Here is a 23937-nt window from a genome sequence, read left to right as displayed (position 1 = left end):
TAGTCTCAACACAGCAAGTCCATTCGAAACGTCGCACGGGAGCCATGCATCTGCGGTACCCCATTTAGAAGTATCTTCCACCTGGTTGTAGGCTGGTCATAGGCTGATAAAATAGAAGCAGTAGCACAAGAGAAGACTTAGCTTACATGTACACCTCGTGGACGTCCACCTCCAACATGCATACAGCAGCGACAACACTAAGCGGCAAACGGAGCCGGCAATTTTTCATTCCTGGGCACGCATGGCCGAGAGCGAGTTGGACGGCGGGAATGCAGTAGCTCTCCACACTTTTGGCGTTGCCGATGGCGTTGGCGTTGGCGTTGGTTTTTCTCCGCTTTCTCTTAGGCTATCGCTTTCTCTTAGGCTATCTTTTTTTTTGGAGGCTTGGGGGGGAGGGGGAGGGATGACTCGACGGAGGTGGATGGATGGAGCTTATTAATATAGGTTGATCTGGGCTGCTTTTGTGGTTCTTTCTGTTTATATATCTTTGTTGTATATCCTTCTTGGTGCTGCCGCGGGTCAAACACGGCGAGAGAATATACACCGAAGATTGAGGACTGAGGATCGAGGATCGAGGATTATATATACGACGCCCTCCCCTCACCCTCCTCCTCACCACCAAGCCGGCTCTTCGGCCTAGACGGGGCGGGGTCATACTATCAATATACCGCCCTCCTCCTCCCCCTCATCAAACAATACCATACCGGGAGAAGTGATACTGGCAACACCCACCAGCACCACCAGCACCACCAGCCAACCTTCCCCTCGAGAATGGCCACCACCACTGCCGCCGCCCTCTCCACCTCCCACCCTCAGCACGACTCCAAATCCGCCTCCTCCGGCCAATTGACAACCAACCCCGCCGCTGACAATGGCTCTTCCACAACAGACACCGAGAAAACCCCCGTTGTCGTGGGACTCGCGCCCCTCGCTGCGCTCCCGGTGCCAGATGTTGCGCCTGATGGGGGGTATGGATGGGTTGTTGTGGGGTGTGTGTTTATGATTAATGCGCATACTTGGGGGATTAATTCAGTAAGCTCCTCCCTTCTCCCTCTCCCGTTTTCCCATTTCCAGGTAGACTGAAGAGTAAGGAATGAGCACACAAGCTAACCGTCCCCCTCTAGTCCTACGGCGTCTTCCTCTCCTACTACCTCCAGCACGGCTTCTTCCCCGGCGCCTCCCCCCTCGAATACGCCTTCGTCGGCGGTCTCTCAATCGCAATGTCCCAAGTCGTCTCGCCCCTCGCAACCTACCTAATCCGGCGGTGGGGAATCTACATCCCCCTCCTCGCGGGGATCGTTCTCCAAACCTCCGCGCTGCTGGGCGCCTCCTTCGCTACCTCGATCTGGCACCTCTTCCTCTCCCAAGGCGTATGTTTCGGTCTCGGCATGGGACTTATATTTAACGCCACCGTCGGCTTAGTCCCGCAGTGGTTCGAGAAACGCAGGAGTTTCGCGAATTCAATCGGCACCGCCGGCTCCGGGATAGGGGGTCTGATATACTCCCTCGCCACACAGGCGATGATCGAATCCCTCGGTCTAGGGTGGGCATTTCGCATCCTAGCAATCTGTTCCTTTACCGTAGTCTCCATCGCCACGCTCCTCATCCGCGATCGCAACATCGCCGTAGGAGCAATCTACAACGCCTTCGACCTCCGTCTCCTTCGGCGTCCACAATTCCTCCTCACCCTCGCGTGGGCCTCCTTCAGCATGATCGGCTACGTCAATTTATTGTTTTCCCTCCCCAATTACGCTGTTAGTATCGGCCTCACCGCCACGCAGGCTTCGGTCGTGGGTGCGATTCTGAATTTGGGTCAGGGCATTGGGAGGCCGTTGATTGGGTATTTTAGTGATTCGTTGGGGAGGATTAATATGTGTCTCTTCTGCACGCTCGGGTGCGGGGTGTTGTGCTTCGCGCTGTGGATCCCGGCGGAGAGTTATGCGCTGCTTCTTGTTTTTGCGCTGCTTGGTGGTGGGGTGGCGGGGACGCTGTGGACGACTGTTGCGCCTGTTACTGCGGAGGTGGTGGGGTTGTCGATTTTACCCTCCGCGCTGAGTTTGGTGTGGGTGTCTTTGGTGTTGCCGAGTACGTTCGCCGAAGTGATTTCGTTGGAGTTGAGGAGGGACCAGAAGCCGATTTATAGGGATGCGCAGGTATTTACGGGGATGATGTATGTGGGGGCTGCGATGATGTTGTGGTTTGTGAGGGCATGGAAGGTGAGGGATGTGGAGAGGGAGAGGGTGGAGAAGGAGGGGGGTGCGGGGAATAGGGAGGGGGAGGGGGAGGGGTTGCAGAGGACGAGGAGTGTGGCGAGGAGTGTGAGGAGTGTGGCGGTGGCTAGTAGGGGGTTGTGGGTTTGGACGAAGGTTTAATGGGGGGGGGGGATATTGGGGGATGTGGAGGAGGTGGGGGAGGGGAATATATAATAAGTCATATACCTACCAGGAACGGTGCATCGACGCCATAAATATAACATAACATAATATCTAGCGATAGCAAACACAAATAAACACTTGGAATATCCACATACTCGTCACAATGCATCACCTCCTTCGACGACGCGGAAGATTGGCTAAACGTCACATTATCGGTGCCGAGTCTTGTCAGCAACAGCACTGCCAGCGTTGGAAACAGCACTGCCCGCACCACCCCGTTGACACATCGCAGCTCAAGCATGTTTGATCGACGAGCCCTGTGTTCGACTATCCAGGTTATCTCTGGGGATACTTGTGAGTAACTCTCAGTAGAAAAGTCCTCCGACGGACAGCCACTGATGATTTGTTCAGGCGAAGCTTTAGCAGCCGAGTGCGGCATCTCCCCCTACGACTTCACCGTCTACAATCCCGGCAGCACCCTCTGCTCCACCCTGATAGTCGGCCAGCACGTCTGCTGCTCCGCCGGCACGATGCCCGACTTTCGTCCAAAGCCGAACCCCGATGGAACCTGCGCCGCGCACTACGTCGAGACCGACGAGAACTGCTCATCCCTCGGCGCAGCGAACAGCCTCACGAATGTCGAGATCGAGAGCTTCAACAAAAATACTTGGGGCTGGCAGGGCTGCGTGAATGTTCAGGCGTTCCAGTTCATCTGCCTGAGCACGGGTGCGCCGCCTATGCCGGCGCCGATTGCGAATGCCGTCTGTGGACCACAGAAGCCGGGAACGGAACAGCCAGGACCGGGCACGACTCTTGCGAGCTTGAACCCTTGTCTGCTCAACGCCTGCTGTGTATGCCCCTCTGACCTCATCTATGAGCTCCCCAGTTTGTGCCTTGCAACAGCTAACCCAACCCGTCTCTAGAACAAGCACGGCCAATGCAGTATCAACAAGGACTTCTGCACCGAATCCGAGTCGCTAACAGGAGCACCAGGAACATCAGCCCCGGGCGAGAACGGCTGCATCTCCAACTGCGGAACCAGCATCGTCATCGGCTCCGCCCCGGCCGAGTACATCAGCATCGGCTACTTCGAAGGCTACAACCTCGACCGCCCCTGCCTGAACATGAAGATCACCGCCATGGACCTGACCCCCTACACGCATATCCATCTGGCATTCGGCCACGTCTCCTCGAGCTACGCCGTCGACGTCAGCCCTATCTAGGTCCAGTGGGAGCTGTTCAAGCAGTTGTCTGGCTTCAAGAAGATCCTGTCGCTCGGCGGCTGGAGCTTCTCCGCCGAACCGCCTACGTATCACATTTTCCGCGATGCGGTCAGGCCAGGTAATCAGGACACGTTTGTTGCGAACATCGTCTCGTTTGTAACAGAGCATGACCTAGATGGTATTGATATAGACTGGGAATGTAAGTTAGCTATGGCCTTTCCAACGAGGAACGGTATTAACCTGAGTCGTAGATCCTGCTGCACCAGACATCCCCGACATTCCACCAGGTACATGACCTGCCTCTCATGAGTTTCTTGGAGCAAACTGACTTAGAAGATAGGAACTGCCGAGGATGCAGCGAACTACCTCACCTTCTTCACAAAGCTGCGAGCAGCGATGCCTTCTAGCAAGTTGGTCTCGTTCTGCGCTCCGGCTTCGTTCTGGTATGTTAGGGGTTACCACATCGACGAGATGGCAGCCCTAGCCGATTACATCGTCTACATGACTTATAATCTCCACGGCCAGTGGGACTATGCAAACCAGCACGCGATCGACGGCTGCCCAGCCGGCAACTGTCTGCGTTCGCAGACCAACATCACCGAGACCCTCCTCGCGCTATCTATGATCACCAAGGCCGGCGTGCCGTCAAGCAAGATCGTTGTCGGCATCACAAGCTACGGCCGCTCGTTCCAAATGACAACACCCGGCTGCACTGGTCCCATGTGCACATACACCGGCAGAGACTCCGGAGCCTATCCCGGGCCATGCACTGGAACCGCAGGTTACATCGCGAATGCCGAGATCAACGCCATCCTTAATGGGACCGGGACTTAGAAGACTCCATCTAGAGCTCTGCAGCCGATCACATCCTACTCGACATATTTCGACACCGACAGCCAGTCGAATGTTGCTGTGTACGAGTCCACGCAGTGGGTCGGCTACATAGACAGCGACGTCAAGGCAGATCAGAAAGCCCTTTACAAACTCCTCAATATAGGTGGAGTTGTCGATTGGGCCATTGATCTAGAAGGCTTCGGCGGCGATACCATTGCTTCTGGCCCCTCTACAAATATCGTGTATCCCCCGCCGAGCATCTGGAGCTCCTCCGATCGGTGGACGGGCTGTAATCCTCCCTGCATCGTTGTCTTCCCACCATATCCACTCAGTGCCCCTCACGCTGTGACTAGCTGGCCAGCTTTGACAACAACGCTCCTGTCTTCTGACGTAGCCGGCAGTGGCGTCTATGTGAAGACGACGACAATCCCCGTCCCGACCTTTACCATCACAGATGTCAGTCTTCACCCCGTGACACTGCAATCTACAGACACAGCAAACTACAAAGTCAACCCTGTCCAGAGCATCACTCCAGTATCCTTTGTATGGACTGTTCCTCCGAACCACGCCACCTTCCCCGTCACTTCCCCAACACTAGCGACGTCTACAGACACGGATGTACCACTACTCATCATCCCCCCCGTCACATTCCACCCGACTCCTGTCCCCGTCACCATCCAACCCCAGCCAACCTACTCGGTCATCCATCCCGATCCCCCAATTCCGGCAGCACCCGTCACCATCAAGCCTAATCCCAACCCGACTCCTCCCGGCTGCACAGGGTCCGGGTGCGGAAAGCGCGACTGCGGCATCTTCGGCTGCACAACAGGCTGCGGCCTGTTCGGCTGCGGCGGCGGCTGTGGCATCTTCGGCTGCATACCCAGCTGCCCCCTCGGATCATGCGGTGGCGTCGGCTGTCTCATTCCGGGCGGCTACGGAAACACGCAGGGTTCCAACGGCGGCGATAGCGGCAACGACTGCGACGTCCCCGCCACGGCATCGGCGTGCACGTATCTAGTCACGAGTTACAGCGCTTGGTACCTAGCTTCGTCCACGACGACAACAGAGGTAAGTCGACCTGGACCTTGAGTTAGAGAGGGCGGAAAGCTAACTTCGAGACAGACCAACTGCGTGACGAGCACGGCTTGCAACGGACAGGATACCACAGTCAGAACGACGCCCGGCAGTCCGCAGTGCTCGATAGACCCCGATGTATCGAGGGCCTTGTCTGCGGAAGGGGTGGCTGACCAGACGATTATCAACGGGAAGCAGATCCCACTGGCATTCGCGCCGACGAATCCGGCGGGCTACGATGGATCGACTTTTGCCGATAAACAATTCGGTTTGACGGAGACTATCACGGTTATCAAAACCTCGACTGTGATAAACACGCCGACCAAGACGGTGACGGTAGTGGTGCCGACGACCGCGCGTGCTAACTGTGCCTACTAGTAAGTCGAGAAGTTCTCTCTGTTCCCCTAACCCCGACCCCTGGCGCAAGAAACTGGATGGCGGACGGTGAAAGCTGACAGCAACTAGGATCTCCGATTTCTTCTACATATTCCAAGTATACAACATCGACGGCTGGAGCACAGACGGCGGCTCGAAGCTGAAATCTGAAGAGAAGGGCTGCGGCGCCCTAACGGACTAGCGATGGAACGAGCGCACCTCCACGCGGTATGCACACGCCTACTTCCAGCTGCCCTTCTTCATGAAGTCCGGCTGCGTCGAGCGCGCGATCGTGTCCGCTGGCGGTCCCAAGCTGTCCTGTTCATTCGAAGGCTACGATTTCGTCTTCGGGAAGCGATCCGCGGGGATGGATCCGCCGCCGCTGCCGCTGCGCCAGCGCCAGCTCATCAGCGACACGGCCAGTCTCCCGAGCCGCTCGCCGGTTACGTAGAGCAACACACGCACGGAGACCGCAGCTCTGTACACGCCCGAGCCGTGGGGCCCCGGCTACACGGAGATCTTCACGACTACCGTGGAGGAGACCTCGAAGTCGACGTATACCACGGAGATCGTGCTGGCCTCGAATGAAGCCTCGACGACGGGCACCTAGACGTTAACCACGACCTCTGCCGTCCCATCTGCCACATCGAATCCCTCCACCAACGGCCTTTGCGGTGCTAACAACGGCGGAACATTCTGCACCGGCACGCCCTTCGGCGACTGCTGCTTGGAGTACGGCTACTGCGGCGACACGAGCGGGCACTGCGGCACGGGGTGCTAGAGCGACTTCGGGACCTGCGATGCCAGTGGGGGCGGTCCACCGGTGTCGACAGACGGCACTTGCAGCTCCGCCAGCACCCCCGGAGGCGCGACGTGCGCAGGGTCGATGTTCGGTAACTGCTGCTCCGCGAGCGGCTTCTGCGGGGACGCGACTGCGTATTGTGGCACCGGTTCCTAGACTGATTTCGGGACTTGTTCTCCGAGCGGCCCGCCGGTGTCTACGGACGGGACGTGTAGCCAGGCGAGCGACCCGAGCGGGGCGGCGTGCGCTAGGTCGGCGTTCAGTGAGTGTTGCTCTGAGCATGGGTATTGCGGAGACACGAATGCGTATTGTAGGACGGGATGCCAGGTAGCTTTTGGGACTTGTGCGTAGGGGAGAGTGTGCAAGTCCTGCTAGTGGTGAGACGGGGATGTATGGTAGTATACATACTTATGTAGATGAGTATACCTTAAACAAAGTCATACCATTGTCCTGAATATCCGAATAGAGGCATGCATGCTACTCCCTCGCACCTAGCTCAAAGTTAAACTCGTTCAAGAGCGGTGAGACCTTCCATCTCGCGAAGAGCTGCCCATTCTCCACCAAGATCCGCTGTAGCACCTTTTCCCTCTCCTCCGCACCAGGCCACGCACCCTCCCACGTCCTCACATACGGCTCCACGACCGCCAGGGCCTCCCTTAGCCACCTCCCTGCCCTTTCCTCCGCAATCCTCCCCTTCGCCACCATTCCCCTCTTCAATTCCTCCAGAAAAACTTCTCTCTCCTGCACCCCCTCAACCGCACCCCGCATCACCCCCAAAAACACATGCGACCGCACCGCAAAGTCCAACTCACCAACCTCCACCCCCACTGTCTCCTCCACCGCAACAGCAGCCAAAAACTCCACCTCCTCCTCACTCCCCACCTCCCCCTCCCACCCCCTCCACCACGCCTGCACCCCGATCCCACCATCCGGCAACCCACACCACTGCACCTCGCTCTCCCACACGCCATCCAAATCCGGCTCCGCGACCTCCCTCCCCTCCCCACTCGCCTCCCACAGCTGCGCCGAGTACTTCCCTTCCCACGCACACACATCGAACGCGCCCTGCGCGACCAGCACACCGAAGCCATTCGGCTTCCACGCTTCCTTGGCCGAGCCAGACGGTCTGGGCGCACCGAGCTTCATGTGCTCGAGCCAGAAGCGCGCCTGCGTCTCGGAGTAGGGCAGCACGCTTGGGTGGACCGCGCGCAGGCGCGCGGTGGTCGCCTCAAGCGTGCTGAGGGCTAGCCGGGTGAAAGTCGGTAGCGGGAGGGAGGGCTGTCTGCGGCGCGTGCGCGCGACGCTGTGGGCCCAGCGGGGGAGTTTCGTGGCGTGTGCGCCGGCGGCGGTCAGGGGGGGTCGCTGGCGCGGCTGCCCTAGCGGGGAGGAGGAGTCGGGCAGGTCTTGGAGGTCGGGCAGGCGGTAGAAGCGGGCTGATGTGCGCTGTGTGAGGAAGGTGGCGGAGTAGTAGGAGCGCCATGCGGAGGGGTAGAGGAGGGCGCGGTGCGTAGCGTAGAAGGCGGGGAAGTCAGAGGGGGAGGGGAAGTCGCCGTTGAGTTGGGAGGAGGAGCGGTAGATGGCCGCTACGAGCTGGGCGAGGTAGAATATATCTAGGGTGCTGGCGATTATCAGTCTTCGTTTTGGTTATATTAGGGATCGTAACTTACCGATTAAACTTCAACTCCCCTTCGCCGAACGACCACCCGCGTGCGTGTAGCTTTTCTACGACATCAAATACGCCGTTGCCCTTCCACAGCCCCTCATCCATATAGATGAATGCTATCTGTAACACGCGATCGTAGCAGTCTACTGGCAACTTGCCGCCCTCAGCGTCCGCGAGGAATTCTTCAGCACTCATGGAAAATGATTATTAGGGAATGTAAATATGAATATCAATATCAGATCAGATCCTCATGGTATGTCGGGCCGAGGATCAGGAACTTTTATGCTAAGATGGGATTTGTAAGCAGAAACCTACTGCACGAGGCTTCTCTTCACCACTACGCCACGTAATCCCCTAATATGCCGAACAAGGAGAAGATAAAACGAAAAGATATAATGACCCATAAATAGCCAGTTTAGTTGGGTGTATTAATATGTTGCTAGTGCCAGCATATATTTCAACACTTGAGCCACAGACACAGGACACCCATTCAGTTGCGGATGCAAGTGAACGAGTATATAAAGGAGTTTTCATTTATATATAACCATGCCACTGTCACATTACGTTGAACGACAGCTGTGTCTGAGCTCTGTAATGAGTAGACAGTGAGAAGCAACAGTGTTCTGAAGTAGGTGGCAATGAGTCGACTTAGTGGAAGTCTAAAGGGCGAGAGTCTTTATTAGTTTATGATGTTATCATATGGCGCTACTTGTACTATATCTATTTTCAAAAGTTAATTTTCGCTACCTATACCTACAAGATGGTTGGGTGAGTCGATCTTATTTTAGATTGATATCCTACTTGCAGATGGGATGAAATGGATTATACCCTATGGGCATGTGGGCATCATGATATTTCACTCCTGTCTATCTCTCTCCCATGGAAGAGATGGTCAACAGAATTATGAGGTTTATATGGTATATGAGAACGGGTAGCAACATGGTGATATAGCTATTCAATTTTGTAATAGTCAACATATGATCAAACCTATATGTTCACCATTGCTGGGATATTACCGGGCTTGACCCAGGTGTGCTATATGTTAACAACCACCACTATCAATCAACAGAAAGGGTATATAGCGAGCGTGCACATTCCCCCTCCTCCACCCTCTCAAACAACCCCCAAACGTCACCGCCACGGCACAACCTCCTCGCTAACAAGACTAAACGGACTCCTCGCCATCTCCGGCCCCCTCTCCCGTGGTGGAATAGCGAATAACTCATCCTTCCCCTCTCCATCCCCTCCCTCCTCATCCTCCCCAGCCCCCGCACCCGCACCCGCACCTCCACCCACCGCGCTACTCTCCACAGACGTCCACCTCCCCCCAGCACTAGCAGTATCACCCCCCGCCAACGCATCAAGCGAGCTCATCAGTCGCCCATCCCCTGTGGAGGCCTGTTGTGCGATGATGGAGGCGGGTGGGAGTTGTGATACTATCGCTGGTGCGGCGCGCGTTTGTGGGGGTAAGGTTGTTTGGGAGGTTTGGGAGGATTGTGGAGTGGAGGAGGGCGCGGGGGAGTGGAAGAGAGCGAATGCCGGGGCGGCGATGGCGATGTCGGAGGGGGCGGGGGAGAGGGGGTTGAGTGGCTCTGGGGCTTTGGGGTGTTAGTTTTGTGATCGAGGGGGCAAGACAGCGAGTTGAGATGAAGAAATGGGAGAGTGAAATTAGAAAGAGGAAAGAAAACTCACCATGAACATCCAATTCCCCCGGACTAGTCCCTAGTTTCAACCCCCCCATCCTCCCCGCGACTCTCCCCAACGGACTCCCCGGCATCTTCCCACTGACATTCCCATTCCCACTCCCACCCCCATCCCCTCCCTCCCCCTTCCCCGCACCTTTCCCAACCCCAAAATTCTCCTCAATCCACACCCGCTCTCTAACAGCCATCTCCCAGCCCACGCCCTCCCCACCCTCCCCCTCCTTCTCAATCTCCTTCTCAAGCACCGCTACCCTCCGCTTCGCCCACCGCGTATGCAATACCCCCTTCCTACCCGCTGTCCGTGCTGAGGCCCCGAGTTCGGGTGGGAAGATCGCGGGGAGGGGGTTTGTGTGGAGGGCCTCGGAGGCGGGGGCGGCGCGGCGGGAGATATTTACAAGTCGCGGAACCGGTGTCTGCGGTGGGAGGAGGAAGTATAATCGATGCGTGTTTACCTTCCCCGTCACCTCCCCGGCCGCAGCCTCGCTCTCATCCACCGTCGCGCTGCCGCTTCCATAAACAACACCCCTCGCCTTACCCTCCCAACTAACTTCCCACACCTCCTCCTCCTCCTCTTTACCCTCCTTCTCCTCCTCCTCACTACCAGAAGCTCTGAGGGGTGTACTCCACTCAACCATCAAAACTTTACTCCCCTCCGCCCCCCTCCCGGCCTCAAACTCAAACCTCGCCCTTGCATTCGCCGACGACAGCGCAGGCGCGTGGTCCAGCTCCGGCGCGGCCGCGCCGTCGGGGGAGGGGGGGAAGGGGGCGCGTGGTGATGGGGTGGGGGATGTCATCTTTGTTTTGTAGGTTGGGGAATGTACGAGTCAGATAGGCATGTATGTAGGCGCTGGGGTTTTTTTGCGGTAGTGGCTGAGGCGGTAGTCGGTGGTGCTGGTGGAAGGAATGGGAGGATGAGGGCGCAGCAGCGGTAACGGCGGGGATGGATGGAGGGGTCGAGCGGACGGATGGGCGGTGGGCTGGGCACACGCTGTATGGATGGAGGGAGAGGGGGAGGGATTATCCGAGGGCTACAAAAGAGATGCAGCTCAGCTCAGCGCATGTAGGCCAGCGCTGGCTTGGCTTTTTGGGGATTGACGACTGATGATCGACGGCGGGCGATAGAGGGGTGGTGGTGGTGGTGGGTGGGCTATAATTAGATTTGATATTTTTGTTGATGCAGGGTGGCTTCGGGGGTGGTGCGGGGTTGGATTGGTTGGGTTGTAGTGCTTGCATATTGTGATACGAGGGGGGATTTGCACTGGGTGTTTGTAATTTTGAGGGGTTTGGATTTATAGTGTGGTACATGTGTGCATGTAGACTTATACTATACGGGATGACGCTCACCGTGACGATTTTTTATTTTTTTTATTTTCGAGGTCTTGCTTGTGGTGTGAATAGTTTGCGCCTTTGATTGTTTAGTACTAAAACTATGTTGGGTAGTGAGTGACTACTCTTATTAATTATAACTTGCAAAGTCACTTGTTTACTCTGTATTAAGTCGCATTATTCTTTTCCTTGAGTCATTAATAATTAAAACTGCTCGAGTGCAAGAAACAAATTCAAAGGTTGAAAAGTCCATAAATCAAATTTCAACTACTGAAGCTGTACTTTTCTCACTTAGCACTTAATAAAAAGCAGCTCCTGCGAGAAGTAGACATGCATCTACGTATCCATCAAGCCGGGCTACAGGGCACTCTCAACATAGCCAAACTCCACAGCATCGTAGTATCCACCGACACCAAAATGACCATCGGTCTCCTATTCGACCTCATCCCCTCAACCGACTCCTCCCTATACAGCTACAAAAACACCGCCTTAGCTTCAGAACACCATGCAAAGTGGAAGCAGCAAGTTACCGATACGGTCACGCAGTTACACGCCCATGATCTTGTGTGGGGCGATGTTCATCCGGGGAATATTGTCATCGATACCAGCTTCAACGCGTGGGTTGTGGATTTCGGCGGGGGCTCAATAGTGGAGTTCGTTCCGCGCAAGAAAGCAGGGACGAAAGAGGGGGATTGGCAGGGGGTTGGGAAGATCTTTGATGAATGGATATTCAAAAGCGATGACTGAACACAAGTGGCATCCATCAGTGGCTTTGGCAAGAGGCCTTTAAAATGCCAGTGCATTCAGGGTACGAATGTGGTAAACGGATATCACACAAAAACACTAAAACCAGCATCTGAGAAACTCGAACCTCTTCCCATTTATTGTTCTCGCTATGCCGCTAAATGGAAGCAAAGCAACCTGACCCTATCCCATCCATAATACCCGCGTGTGTCCCCAGTAGTATGTTCGTTCGTCCGTCTGTCATTAATTCATATCGCTCAATCCGCTAAACAAGGCGTGAAAAAAAAAATCCAATCCCAATCCATCCCATCCATCCCATCCATCCCAGATCCTTCCATCCCGTAACATCGAAATCATACCACACTGTTACCATTACGCATATCCCGTCACCTCTCACCCCCCCATCCCCCCACCTCCCCACCCCTTCATCCCCCTTCCCTTCATACCCACTTCCCCATCCCCCCTCCCCCAAACCCCCCCTGTCCCTGTACCTGCCCATTCGCCCTTCCCCCCGCTCCATACCCCCCCTCCCCCGTCCCCCCCTCCTCCAGCGCAGGCAGATCAATAAACGACGCCTCAGTATAATGCGCGAACTGCTGCTGCTGCTGGTTTGGGTTCTGCTGTCTTGGCGAGAACGTCGCGTGCTGCTGCTGCTGTTGTTGCTGGCCAGCGGCGGCGGCGGCGCGGTAAGGATCCATCGCCGATTGGTTGGTGCCGGAGTGGTAGGTGCGGGCGGCTTGTTGGGGTTGGTAGTGTGTGAAGTGTGAGGGGGAGGGGGTGGGGATGTGGCGTGCTTGCGGTTGTGGTTGGGGGTGGTGGGGTTGGTAGAAGGGGGTTTGGAGGGGGGAGGTGCGAGTTAGGAGGTGCGGGTCGTGGCGGGGGTCGAGTTGTTGGGGTTGTTGCTGCTGTTGTTGCTGCTGATGCTGTTGCTGCTGTTGTTGCTTCTGTGCCTGTGCCTGTGCCTGTTGCTGTTGCTGTTGTTGTATACTGGTGAAGTGATTATAGTGCGCTTGGAGTCCTTGTGCAGGAGCTCGCGTTATGATTTGCTCAGATGCGACGGGGAGAGACGAGAACACCGTGGTGCTAGGCACAGAGACGGGTCTCTGCGAGCTGGTGACAGGGATGGCTCTTGCTACCGGTGCCGACGCCGGGGTAGGCGTGGGTGTAGACTTGAGAATCGTCGTGTCCTGTGCCACACTCGTCTTTGAAGTTGCTGTGGTAAGGTCTTTAGACTTCCGGTGACGCTTTGCAGCCGGGCCCGCAGAGGCGCTCTTCGGCGTCGCCTGTTGGGAGTTTGCTCTCGACGGCTCATTTGGCTGCGGCGCCACTGGTGGGGTGATGGTAGACTGTGGTGGCAGAATGGGAGGAGCAGGAACGGTAACAGCATCTTCCACGGTAAAGCCATTGCTCGACTTCCGGGGCCCACGTTTTCGTTTCTCAACTGGCTTTGCGGTAGGTGCAGGGACAGGAGTCTCGCTAGTCTTGGACTTGCGGTAGGCCTCTAGGACAGCTCGCTCCTCGGCGCTTAGGCCTTGGGGCACAGCAGCAGCGATATTGTTTGTTGGAGTTGCAGTTTGGCTAACCGCGGCGCGATTGCTTCTAGCTAGCGTCGGGCTGACGCTGGTTGGCAGTATAGGCGTTTCCTTAGGCTTGGTCTTTGAGCCTGGAGGACGACCTGCTTTGCGCTTCGGTTGTGACGTCGGCGTCTGCGAGTTCGCAGACTGCATGGTCATCACAGGGCTGCTCGTGGACGCGGCAGAGGACTGATTGAGGGAAAAAACCTCAACAGCAGGAACCTCATTCCCTTCAGCATCCTTCTCTTTCGGGCGATTGCGAGAGCCCCGCGGTCGTCCCGGTCTCCTCTTCCCGATATTCGCGGTTGCTGGCGGATCTAACGGCTCGGGTTCGTTCGATTCCTCGGGTTCGAGCTCGATTATCCCCGTGCCCGTAGAATTGACAGGGACAAACGCGCCAGAGGCATTCGCCCCAGTCTGTCCAGATCCCTTATCATGTAGTATTGACTCCGACTCCCCAATATCAACCCACTCATCATCCGCCCCATCCGCATCCGCATCCTCATCTTCATCCACCACTGACACAGCCCTTACCTCAGCCCCCGCCCCTCCCTCCCCCTCCCTCCCCCCATCCTTCGGCCCCTTCTTAATCCCCTTATCCTTCCTAACCTTCGACGCCTTACTCCCCTTCGGCCTGCCCCTAGGCCTCTTCCCCCTCGCCCCTCCCCCCCCCACACTCGACCTCCACACCTTCCTCTCCAGCTCCGGAAAAATCTCCGACAGCCACCCCACAAACAGCGCACCACTCCCATTCGCATCCTCGCTCGCCGGGAACGCCTCGTCCTCCGGCGCCGGCGCCCCCGGTATCCCGCCAAAGAACGCAAGCGCCTTGCACATCTGATCCACCACCGCCAACGGACTAATACTCCTCAACAGCGTCAACAACCTCGCCTGCTCATACTTCGTCTCCTCCGCGGACATCGGCTGCGTCCTATGCACCGGCTGCTGCACCACCGGCGCGGGCTCACTCGGCACCACATACGCCTGCTGCTGCTGCACCACCGCCGGCTCCCCTCCCTCCACGCGCCGCCTCTTCATCCTATACGAGTCCTGCAACATACTCCTCGCCGCCTTCGCCGTATTCTCGCTCGCCCTCTGCGCCGCCTCCCCCCTCGGCACCATGCGCCCCCCGCCACTCGACCCGGACATATCCATATGCATGACGGCGAAATTCCCATTCCGCTGATCTGTCTTCCCCTTCAGCTTGCGCGGAACGGGGTTGCGCACGCGCCCGTCGCGGTGGGCGCCGAGTTTGCCAGAGCGCTCGGTCGAGGGGGCGGTGAGGTCGAGGACGCCGAAGCCGGGGGCGCGGCGCGCGGGGGAGGGGGCGGCGTGGGTGGTGCTTGAGGGGGTGGAGGTTGTGGGGGCGAGGGGGGAGGCGCTGGGGTTCGGTGAGGGGTTGGATGAGGGGCGCAGGAGCTGTGTAGGCGCGTCGCTGGAGGGGGTGTTTGCTGCCATTGCGGAGGATTGGGGGGGTAAGGAAGCAGCTGCGCTGTTGTCGGGGGCGTTTGCGACTACTCCACCGGTGTTGGTGGAGGCGGGATTTGGATGCGCGTCAACGAAGGTGGTGAGGCGGAATTGGCCAAAGGAGGAGGTGTTCGAAGAGACAATGCCGCTGGGCTGGAGCCCGGACATTGTCGCCATTTCAAAGTTGTGGGCGTGGGCGCGGGAGAGCGAGGCGCCATGCCTTGTGGCCGTGTGGAGGAGTGTGAGTTTGAGGTGAGGTCCCTTATCTGGGCGCGCGGGTAGGGTCATCGCGAACAACACACTCGGGTGGTCATCGCTTAGGTCTGGGCTGGGGGGTTCAGCCTCGACCTGCTGTGATTCGTGCGTCACTGGTCAATCAATATTGAGCCCCATTCAGAGAAATGACAGGAGTCCGAATTAAGGCATATATGTGCGTTACGCGCTGGGGAAACTGTGGATGGATGGTTATGTAAATAAATCCGTCGCTCAGTCGCTCAGTCGCTCACTCAATCACTCACCTTCATCCGCATCAAGTCCAGCATAGTAACAATAGAGTCAACAGTTGACAAACAAAAGGTATTTCATTTCATCCAGCAAAAGCTGTTTGCTACAAGGAGTGATCTGCTACAATGATCCATCCAAAAAAACCATGTTTCCCAGTGGAGTATACGTCTCCAACATGGCAACATCATATATGATATCTATGCCTCAATACCGAGACCGACGCCCCTGCTCCTTATATATACGCTCACACCAACGCCATTGATAAATGCTTCCCTACATCTCGTGTGCGCCCAAATAAGCACCACCAGCTCCAATAGGGTGATGTAAGGCGTGCCGCGAGGCCTGTGACAATCCAGGTGCCCATTCCTCGTCCACGCCTCCATCCTCCTTGATCAGCTCCAACAGGACCTGAGTGTTCCTCTTAATCTTCAGGGAACACTCGACTATCCCGCGCTCCAGGATGAGCGCCTCGGCCGTGTGAAGCCAGATGTTCGTCAACGGCTGTTGGTCTAGGAGCAACGGCCTTAACTGATCACGCGACAGCGGGCTCATAGGTGGCCCGGCGGCAAGGCTTGTGTGGAATATCGTGTGGCTAGGGGTACGGTGTGCGCGTGCATCCATACAAGCGGGCTGAACGCAGTCCCACTCGTTGCAACTCCCCGGGTCGTGTAGCGACAGCCCTTCCATAGCCGCGACATCGGGGTGAGACGTGACAGACTTCTTCCGTCCGAGACCTAATATGGCTAATCTCGACTTGGGAGGGGCCTCCATGGGTTCCCGGGTGACGGAGCTGTACCAGCTGTCGACAGCTGCTCGTCTCGAGTTGTATCCCTTCATCTCCCAAAACCGTTCTGCCTGCCGCAGACCTCCTATTAATATTATCGTCGCGTAAATCTCATCGGCTGGCTTGTCTTTTAAATAACCCTTGATCGAACGCTCCAGTCTACCGGCGTACGATGGAGGTCGCAGGCGCCGAGAGAAGGATGAGAGGACTAGCGGGAAGACTTGGTGTAATTGAAGTAGTGTTTGGTCGTCGTACATGTTCATAACCTGGCGCTCTATCGGGTTCAAGGTGAAAGGCTGATGTCGTAGGGGTATTCCATTCGATTCCAGGTGTTTTAGGTGAAGCTCTCGGTACTTTTCGAAGAAATGAAACATAGTAAATAGTAATGGCATTAAACGTAACCGCATACGTTTATGTTGCGGTTCGAATTCGCGCCGTTTTGCTTCGGTGTCGCGAAGGAATATTTCCTGAGTCGTATGCTCAGCGATAAGGTCTGCAAGTTTAGATGCGACATGAAGGCGGTGCCAAAGTCCGCAAAGGTAATGTAGGGTGAAGAGTTTCGAATCGGGGACTGGGTATAATCGTAAGGCGTAGTGAGGGACGCTGTGGGTAAGATGATGCCGCGATATGGGCGACTCATTCATTGAAATAAAGGAATTGAAGGATCTCGAGACAAGCCTGAGGTTGAGAACCGTCGGCATGGGAAGGGTGTTCATAATCTGGAGTTGAAGTTCGTTCGGAAGTCCAAGGAATCGGTCGCCGAGAGTAAGTCTACACGTCAACGTTAGCAAAGCAGCGATATACCGGAATCAAAAGCAAACGCACTGTTGCTTTACGGGCCCTTCTTCAAAGATGAACTCGTGCCCAACTTGATGCGACGTTCCCTTATGCGAGACCTTGAACCTGAAGTTCGTAAGAGATGATGTGAAGCTCGGTTTCCTCGGGGCCTTCGACGTAACCTCCGGCACCAGCAGCCTCCTCTTTCCATCCCCGGATCGATCGGTATCGCCGCTTCTCCTCCTTCGCGCTCCCGGCGGGCGCGGGTTCCTTATGGGTAGGCTGAATGTTGAGGTCTGCGACGTGCCAGCGGCGGCGTCAGCAGCCTGGGGGTTGCTCGCATTGTCGACAGCATCGTGTAGCGAATTTAACTTCTCAAAGTACCGCGGACTGGCGAACTCAGTGATGTGACTTGGATCCATGCTCGGCTTCGGGCTCCTATGGCATCCAGATGGGGGTGCGACAGTCGTGCTGAAGCATCAGGATCGCGGGAGGGCCGTCGTCTCTAGAGAAGCGTGTGAAGCCACTCAGGACGTCAGCGAGCAGTGTTTGTTGATGGTGTATCGCTGCCAGATCATAGTTTTTCGAACCCAAGTCGCAAATGGGGAGGGGGTGATGATCGAGATGGTCGTCGATGGTCGATAGTTGGAGATAGATCGAGAAGAGGAAGTTCGTGGGGGGGAGGGGAGAGAGTGAGTGGGAGTCGTGGAGTAGAAGAGCCGATGTTGGTTCAGATGGGGGTGGGGGGTGTTGTAGTGTAGTGAGGTGCGTGATCCAGCGAGCGACTGCAACCCAAAGGTACATTTAAGAAGTATACATCGTACAGTCAATTTGTAGGGTTCGTGGGTCTTCGTAAGTACCCTTTTTATTTTCTAGTGCTGTACGCCAGCGATTATTGGGACTACTGAGTATGGGACTATGGGGTATCGGAGTGGGTGGATGTGGATGAAGAAATGGGTTTAGTAGAACGTGATGGCGGAGTGGATAAGGGAGAAAAGAAGTCGAGTTCGCAGCATCAGTGGCACTTTAGGTGGGTGAGTTTTGTGTGGTGGTAGGGGGTAAATGTAGGGTGTGTAGGGGGGGATATGGGGGGTGGTAGGGGGGTCGCATGGGGGGGGGTAGGGGGTTGAAGCTGAAGCATTAATGCCAACACGGCGTCTGTGATAGGGGAGACTGGTGATAGGGAGCTGCAGGCCGGAGCAACAGAGCAATAGGGAATGGAGGATATTGGGAGAATATGGAGAATATGGATAGTACCAAAAAGTTAGTGAAGTAAGCACATTCGCGCCCCATCGCGCCCCATCGCGCCCCAGAGGAGAAACACCACATCCGCCGCCAATTTGAATTTCTCCACAATAAGGCCGGTCACCCAGAGTTTACCCGGCAAGGGATCAGCAAGTGACGAAGGGTTCAAAGGCCGCCACTACCACCAGTACGGAGTAAAGTAGCAAGGCTAACGAATGGCAAAGTACCCCGTCTCGACAAGGGACCGATGATCCCCATGGAGTAAAGTCGAGTCCAAGTAGACAAGAAAACAGGAACATGACGATAACCGCCACGCCATCATGTGAATACCCGGATATGATACTGGAATGTGAGTAGAGTGCTCCATGGAGTATGAGCGGCAAAGAACGCACAGAATTGTTTGATATGAGTACGCCGTACGAACGGTCGACACTCGCCCTTGTGTCGCCGACTGGTTGTCAATCCGGGGGGGAGACAAGAGGCAAGACCATGTCAACCCCGTCGACCATGTCACTAAATGATCCCCAATATGGGGAGTTCCAGGTACCACCGTATGTACTCTGCCTGTCTCACTCTACCCCCGACATGGCCTCACTGGTCCTCTTTATTTCTCTGTCCGTGTCTCTCTCATATTTGGCCGAGAAAGGGAAATACGAGGCAAACAGATGATCTCGAAGGCCTGCTCTTCATAATATTCCCCCACTATTAGGGAAGGATGGCCGACCTCTCGTGGGCTTCGTGACTCGGTGAATCTCCTCCGACCTCATCACCAGCTAACTGCGCTGTGATGGATAAAAGGGCCGGATATTCCGTATGGGCGAGATATGTCCCGTCTCTGTCAGAACCATTGAATGTACATGCACAGTACATCCACCCACAGTGCATACAGTACCTCGCCCCCAACTCAGGAGGTACTTCCCGCGACGACGACCCCCTTCCCTTCCCAACTATCCCATCCATGTCATTTGCCATGCGATTGACGCGATAGCGGCCAAGAATAGTCAAGACCTGGCCCAGCGCCCATCTATCAGATAGATTCAACGGCACGCACCCAAGAAGCCATGCCCGATAACGACGACAAACTTGCCTCTTCGGGCGCTCCAGACATCGCCATCTGCGAGGATCCATCGTTCGTTGTATCGCAGATGCATTTAAGCTTTCCCGCCTCGCTGTCCAGACCCTTCTTGTCAGCTCGATGCGGCCTGAGAGACGGAGCACTGTGCGCCGCCAGGCTGCTCTATTGTGCCTCGCATGGACGAGAGGAGAGGCCAGTGATGGATTAGGCTATATCTTTTGCACTCTCAGGATTGTCCGCGATAGTAATCCGTATTGGCGCTCGGTGAAATAGAAGGGCCTTGTTTATTCTCGTGACTCGAGCAACTCGAGCACAGAACCCTGAGGTCTCCGCATCGTAGTAGAGTAGAGTGGTATCACAGCGGCAGTTTGTTCACACAGTATTTACACTGGAGAAGGGCCTTCAAAGCTTCACAAATGTGTCATTATTCCCGCTCTCGGCGAGAACCCCGAGAAGTCCGAGAAGGGACGCGTTGACATCGAACAGACTAGACCGGCTACTTCCTGTCAACTCGGTGGCAATGTGTTGATTGGGCTCGGCAGCTCCATTCCCAGATGCACACATCTCAATCTCGGCCGATCTCTCGAACAGATAGATCAATGCTCAAAATATCAGTCCGTCCATACAATGCATCCATACATGCGAGCGCGTGTTGTGCGTGATGAATTGGTGGTGATGGATGGTGGCGGCGGTGGTGGTTCCTCGGTCGCTCTTGTCGCCAAGGCCTTGTTCTTGCCCTGTGCGCACATCTTGCCTCTCACCAAAACGGCCCTTCTCCGGAAAATTGGTGCGCTTAATCCCTGTGAGTGCGGCCTCAACTGTGCAGGACAGGACTGTATGGACTGTTCGCTGCGCAGTATAGTACCACGACTGAGACAGTACAACGCACTGTAATGGAGTACTCCGAGTACACCAACAATCCACCAATACTTCATCGACGGTCCAGCGACGCCAGCGGCGCCTCCTCCAACACTCCGAGGTGTAGCACGGCATCATACACGTTTGATTCAAGCTTCACCTAGACCTAGGACGGTAATGGAGGCGAACCCGGGGACACCCTCGCACACCCAGGCAAACCCAGGCAAGAGTGATCTTCGACGATATCCCCAATATGTCCAGAGTATGGAGTACTTGACGCATAGTACTCTACACCTACCCAAACATATCGCACCGAGACATTTCTCTCCACACAGACACAGGGAACTAAGGCGCGGATAGGGAACAGGATTGAAGATACAAACCCCACTCAACCCACTTCCCCCTTCTTGGGCTCTCCACCACTCCACTCCGGCTCGGGGAGACGCTCGGCCATCCTGGAGAAACATTACGAAACAAAAGATTGGCCGAATCGGAGTACCCTCTGCCGCTTGGATCGGTTTGTTCCGCCGTTATCGTCGGCGTCACTGTGATCGCGAATTGGAAAAAGGTGGCAAAATTGCTGGCCTGTCTGCCGTGCTTCTTGTCTCCTTAAAAATCACCAAGCCGCCGACAGCATTTGTACGCCCGAGGAAGGGACTGGCCGTGCTGGTCACATTGCACTGACAACTTAGTAAGTAATATGCCATCCATACAAAGGATGATATTGCAGGCCCATACCTTGCTTTGCCATGCCGCGCCACGCAATGCCATGCAAGGCTCTCGGCGCTGGTGACCGCTCACTCCCTCATGAATCCCATATCGCACCCGCCGGGTCCAAAGTATTTCCCCGATACCAGGGACCAGCCCGAATGCCACCGGGAGGCTTGGAATGCTGCAAGGTCGTATATGCAGTGTGCCTGCGCTCGGTCTACTTTCGAGAGTATTCCGTTGAGAAGCTACATGATCCATACATGCAAACAGGCAATAGTCTGCTCTGCACAATTTGTATTGTTTTGTACTTTTGAAGGAGGCTTGCACATCCATCTGTCACTCTCAAATTCGTGGGTACAGATCGGTTAAGATAAGATTAGATTAGATCTGGGCGGGCACCAGATCCAAGGCTTCAAATACGCACACCCACGTAACCTGGCACGTACTGCGGCTAGAGAACGCCATGAGCCGCAACCCTTAACCACCTCAACCTCGCTATTTATAAAGCTGGCCTTTATTTAACGAAATATACCCCCATCGGCGATACTCGTACAGCTTCTACCCTGACCATGGCGGCCTACACCCCCTCAAACGACATCCCATCATACGCGGACCACCGTGCCTCGGGATCTTTCGATCCCAACGTCCCGCCAAAGCCACCGCCAAAGCCACGCAGCGAAGACGTGAGCCGGCAAAGTACGCCTGTGCTGTCACAATTCCCCCATCAACCGTCCCCGCTGGGGGCCAAACCGTCCCCTCCGACGCCCGAACGGCCACTTTACGCCGAACAAGTCGGCCCTCAAGGTGCTCCACAAGCCATCCCAGACCCAGGGCCTAACTGGCTGCCAAAGATCCTAGAAGACAAATCGTATGCATTCCTTTATTCTATATGCATAAAGATCTCACCGCTAACTAGCTCAGTATTCAAGATCTCGAAGAGATTCTCCGTAAGCCCGAGCTGCTCTCAGCGACATGTCACTCCCGCGATACCGCGCACCCCTCCACCTCTGCCTCGGACGAATCACTACAAGCTGCCCTGCGCGAGAACATAGCCCTAGCATCTCATCTAAACGACGTCGAGGCCCGTCTATCGCATCTGCAGGCCTCAACACAAGCACAGCTCCTCTCCGCTCATGCACTGGAACGTCAATGGCGGCAGAAGCAATCAGATATGGACCGAGCGCTCTCCCCATTCTCGCCATCATCCCTGTACCAGCGCCTGGGCTCCGGCGTGCAGGACCAGGAGATGGTGTGCCAGGCGCTGGAAGAAAGCTTCCTGGAAGGCGATGGCGCCGTCGCTACGGAGCGCGAGATCACGGAGTGGGTGCGCCGCTATCGCGACGCGAGACGCCTCTACTACTCGCGCAGGGAGAGGAAGGAGAGGTGGGATGAGGGGAGGGTTGGGGGTTGGCGATAAGGCGTCCAGTCAGTCCAGCTACTGGAGGAAAGGAAGAAAGAGACGCAGCCAGTCGGCCCGTTTGGGACGCTCAGGTGAGCATATCTGCAACAGACTACTACGCTACGGACGCCGGGTTGGCGCGGCTTCTTATTACCTGCGTCCGCTCCTAGCTCTAATTTGATGGCCGGCCTTAACACTCTATTTCGAGACGGGGAGCCCGTTCGAGTCACCCGTTTCGTAGGCTCGTGAGGCCTGTACTGTAGGTGATGTCGTCGCTTTGTGTGGGAGCTGGCGGTGACGACGGCGCGCTCGCGATGCATGATGCAAGGCAGGCGCTCTAGAGAAGACAGGCTATATTGGGCAAACGCAACCCAAAGCTGGGGGGGATATGGCGATGTTACACACGTTATTGGATAAATAGGTCACGACGGAAGCAAGCCGACGGAAACTCAACGGCGAGCGACAGGCGGAGACAAATATAATCACACCCCCAAGAGGGGCGATCATCCCAATTAGACTTCTCGTCCGTGAGATCTGCCGACGTTAATGGCTGTGTTCCAAGGCACACCTTTAGCATCTCCGGTGTCAATGACTGCCTTCTTGGCTATATCGACCTCGTATTACTACATGAAATAACCATCGATCACCATCGCGCGAACTGCATATTTTTCGTTTCAAACAGAGCAACCAGCCAGCCATAAATCGTAGATTTAGTTTTAGCACAGCTCATTTTGGCGTATTTACCGGCCTTCCAAGTTCGGCAGTTGGTCAGTGTTAGCTTGTTTGTTTTGAAACGTTCCTCCCTGTTCTCCTCCGCTGCGCCGCTACTGGCGACGATCCCAAGCACATCCAGTCGCGATTTGGATAGTATAAGTAGCATCCGCGCCCGCAAACACACGCAGAAAGTGGGAATTTTATTAGGAATAGAAAAGGGAAACACAAGAGTTCCCGATTTTCCCGAGATCAAGAGAATTTCCAATTCCACTCGATGACGAGGGAGACCCCTTCAAACGAAACGACGGCGCACAGAAATTTGTGTTTGTTTATTGTGTTTGCTGCTCGCATTCCCTCGTGCACCTCCAGTCCAGTCCCCGTGCCCAGTCCCGTGCCTCGGCAATCTCATAAATCATAAATAGATCCATTTGTTTTGTCTGGTTGTTTGGTACAGGTTACGTATATTTCCCCCATACAGATTTCTCACATCATCATTCCTTTCCACCCATCGGGTTCACGATATGCAAATCGGGAAGACCAAAAACCTGCTGTTTGCCCATAGTAACAGTGTTCGGGCACGTTACCCCGCTTATGTGAGGTCTTACAATCTGGATAATGGAGGCTGGCAGATACGAGGCTCTGCGTGACGCGCTCTATTCCCTATGAACCACTATATCCGCCGATCCTGATTCAACATGCGCTTAGAATAC

General features: G+C 55.7%; 9 protein-coding genes across 9 annotated transcripts; 4 read left to right on the top strand and 5 right to left on the bottom strand.

Moving 5' to 3' along the window:
• Positions 1–383: 383 nt before the first annotated feature.
• VE01_05879 (uncharacterized protein) lies at positions 384–2372 on the top strand (the record flags this gene model as incomplete). The annotated part of the gene is made up of 2 exons (XM_018275337.2): positions 384–1032; positions 1125–2372. Exons 1-2 carry the CDS (start codon positions 772–774, stop codon positions 2370–2372), a joined length of 1509 nt encoding a protein of 502 aa, XP_018129340.1. The 5' UTR covers positions 384–771.
• Positions 2373–2674: 302 nt separating this feature from the next.
• On the top strand, positions 2675–6719 carry VE01_05878 (uncharacterized protein; the record flags this gene model as incomplete). The annotated part of the gene is made up of 9 exons (XM_059463743.1): positions 2675–2729; positions 2787–3226; positions 3299–3583; positions 3623–3797; positions 3850–3885; positions 3939–4379; positions 4449–5500; positions 5555–5883; positions 5972–6719. Coding segments are annotated over 9 exons (2814 nt in total). The 3' UTR covers positions 5973–6719.
• Positions 6389–6965, bottom strand: VE01_05877 (uncharacterized protein; the record flags this gene model as incomplete). The annotated part of the gene is made up of 2 exons (XM_018275335.1): positions 6389–6487; positions 6546–6965. The coding sequence occupies 2 exons, from the start codon at positions 6963–6965 to the stop codon at positions 6389–6391; spliced, it is 519 nt and encodes a 172-aa protein (XP_018129309.1).
• A 195-nt stretch (positions 6966–7160) lies between these two features.
• On the bottom strand, positions 7161–8587 carry VE01_05876 (uncharacterized protein; the record flags this gene model as incomplete). The annotated part of the gene is made up of 2 exons (XM_018275334.2): positions 8351–8587; positions 7161–8301 (listed from the first exon to the last, which is right to left on the bottom strand). Exons 1-2 carry the CDS (start codon positions 8539–8541, stop codon positions 7161–7163), a joined length of 1332 nt encoding a protein of 443 aa, XP_018129310.1. The 5' UTR covers positions 8542–8587.
• A 687-nt stretch (positions 8588–9274) lies between these two features.
• VE01_05875 (uncharacterized protein) lies at positions 9275–11173 on the bottom strand. Its single transcript, XM_018275333.2, has 2 exons — positions 10039–11173; positions 9275–9944 (listed from the first exon to the last, which is right to left on the bottom strand). The coding sequence occupies exons 1-2, from the start codon at positions 10841–10843 to the stop codon at positions 9478–9480; spliced, it is 1272 nt and encodes a 423-aa protein (XP_018129334.1). The 5' UTR covers positions 10844–11173; the 3' UTR covers positions 9275–9477.
• Positions 11174–11427: 254 nt separating this feature from the next.
• VE01_05874 (uncharacterized protein) lies at positions 11428–12301 on the top strand. The gene has a single exon (XM_018275332.2). The coding sequence runs from the start codon at positions 11706–11708 to the stop codon at positions 12120–12122; it is 417 nt and encodes a 138-aa protein (XP_018129335.2). The 5' UTR covers positions 11428–11705; the 3' UTR covers positions 12123–12301.
• Positions 12302–12559: 258 nt separating this feature from the next.
• On the bottom strand, positions 12560–15448 carry VE01_05873 (uncharacterized protein; the record flags this gene model as incomplete). Its single annotated transcript, XM_018275331.1, has 1 exon — positions 12560–15448. The coding sequence occupies one exon, from the start codon at positions 15446–15448 to the stop codon at positions 12560–12562; it is 2889 nt and encodes a 962-aa protein (XP_018129336.1).
• Positions 15017–17926, bottom strand: VE01_05872 (uncharacterized protein). Its single transcript, XM_018275330.2, has 3 exons — positions 17274–17926; positions 15679–17219; positions 15017–15611 (listed from the first exon to the last, which is right to left on the bottom strand). Exons 1-2 carry the CDS (start codon positions 17645–17647, stop codon positions 15938–15940), a joined length of 1656 nt encoding a protein of 551 aa, XP_018129337.1. The 5' UTR covers positions 17648–17926; the 3' UTR covers positions 15017–15611; positions 15679–15937.
• Positions 17927–20446: 2520 nt separating this feature from the next.
• On the top strand, positions 20447–23427 carry VE01_05871 (uncharacterized protein). Its single transcript, XM_018275329.2, has 2 exons — positions 20447–21982; positions 22036–23427. Exons 1-2 carry the CDS (start codon positions 21684–21686, stop codon positions 22529–22531), a joined length of 795 nt encoding a protein of 264 aa, XP_018129338.1. The 5' UTR covers positions 20447–21683; the 3' UTR covers positions 22532–23427.
• Positions 23428–23937: the final 510 nt, after the last annotated feature.

Source organism: Pseudogymnoascus verrucosus (assembly GCF_001662655.1).
Source record: "Pseudogymnoascus verrucosus strain UAMH 10579 unplaced genomic scaffold scaffold_29, whole genome shotgun sequence".
In the NCBI taxonomy this organism is placed as follows: Eukaryota; Fungi; Ascomycota; class Leotiomycetes; order Thelebolales; family Thelebolaceae; genus Pseudogymnoascus; species Pseudogymnoascus verrucosus.
The sequence above is the reverse complement of the archived record's forward strand: the minus strand, read 5'-3'. Positions and strand labels throughout refer to the sequence as shown.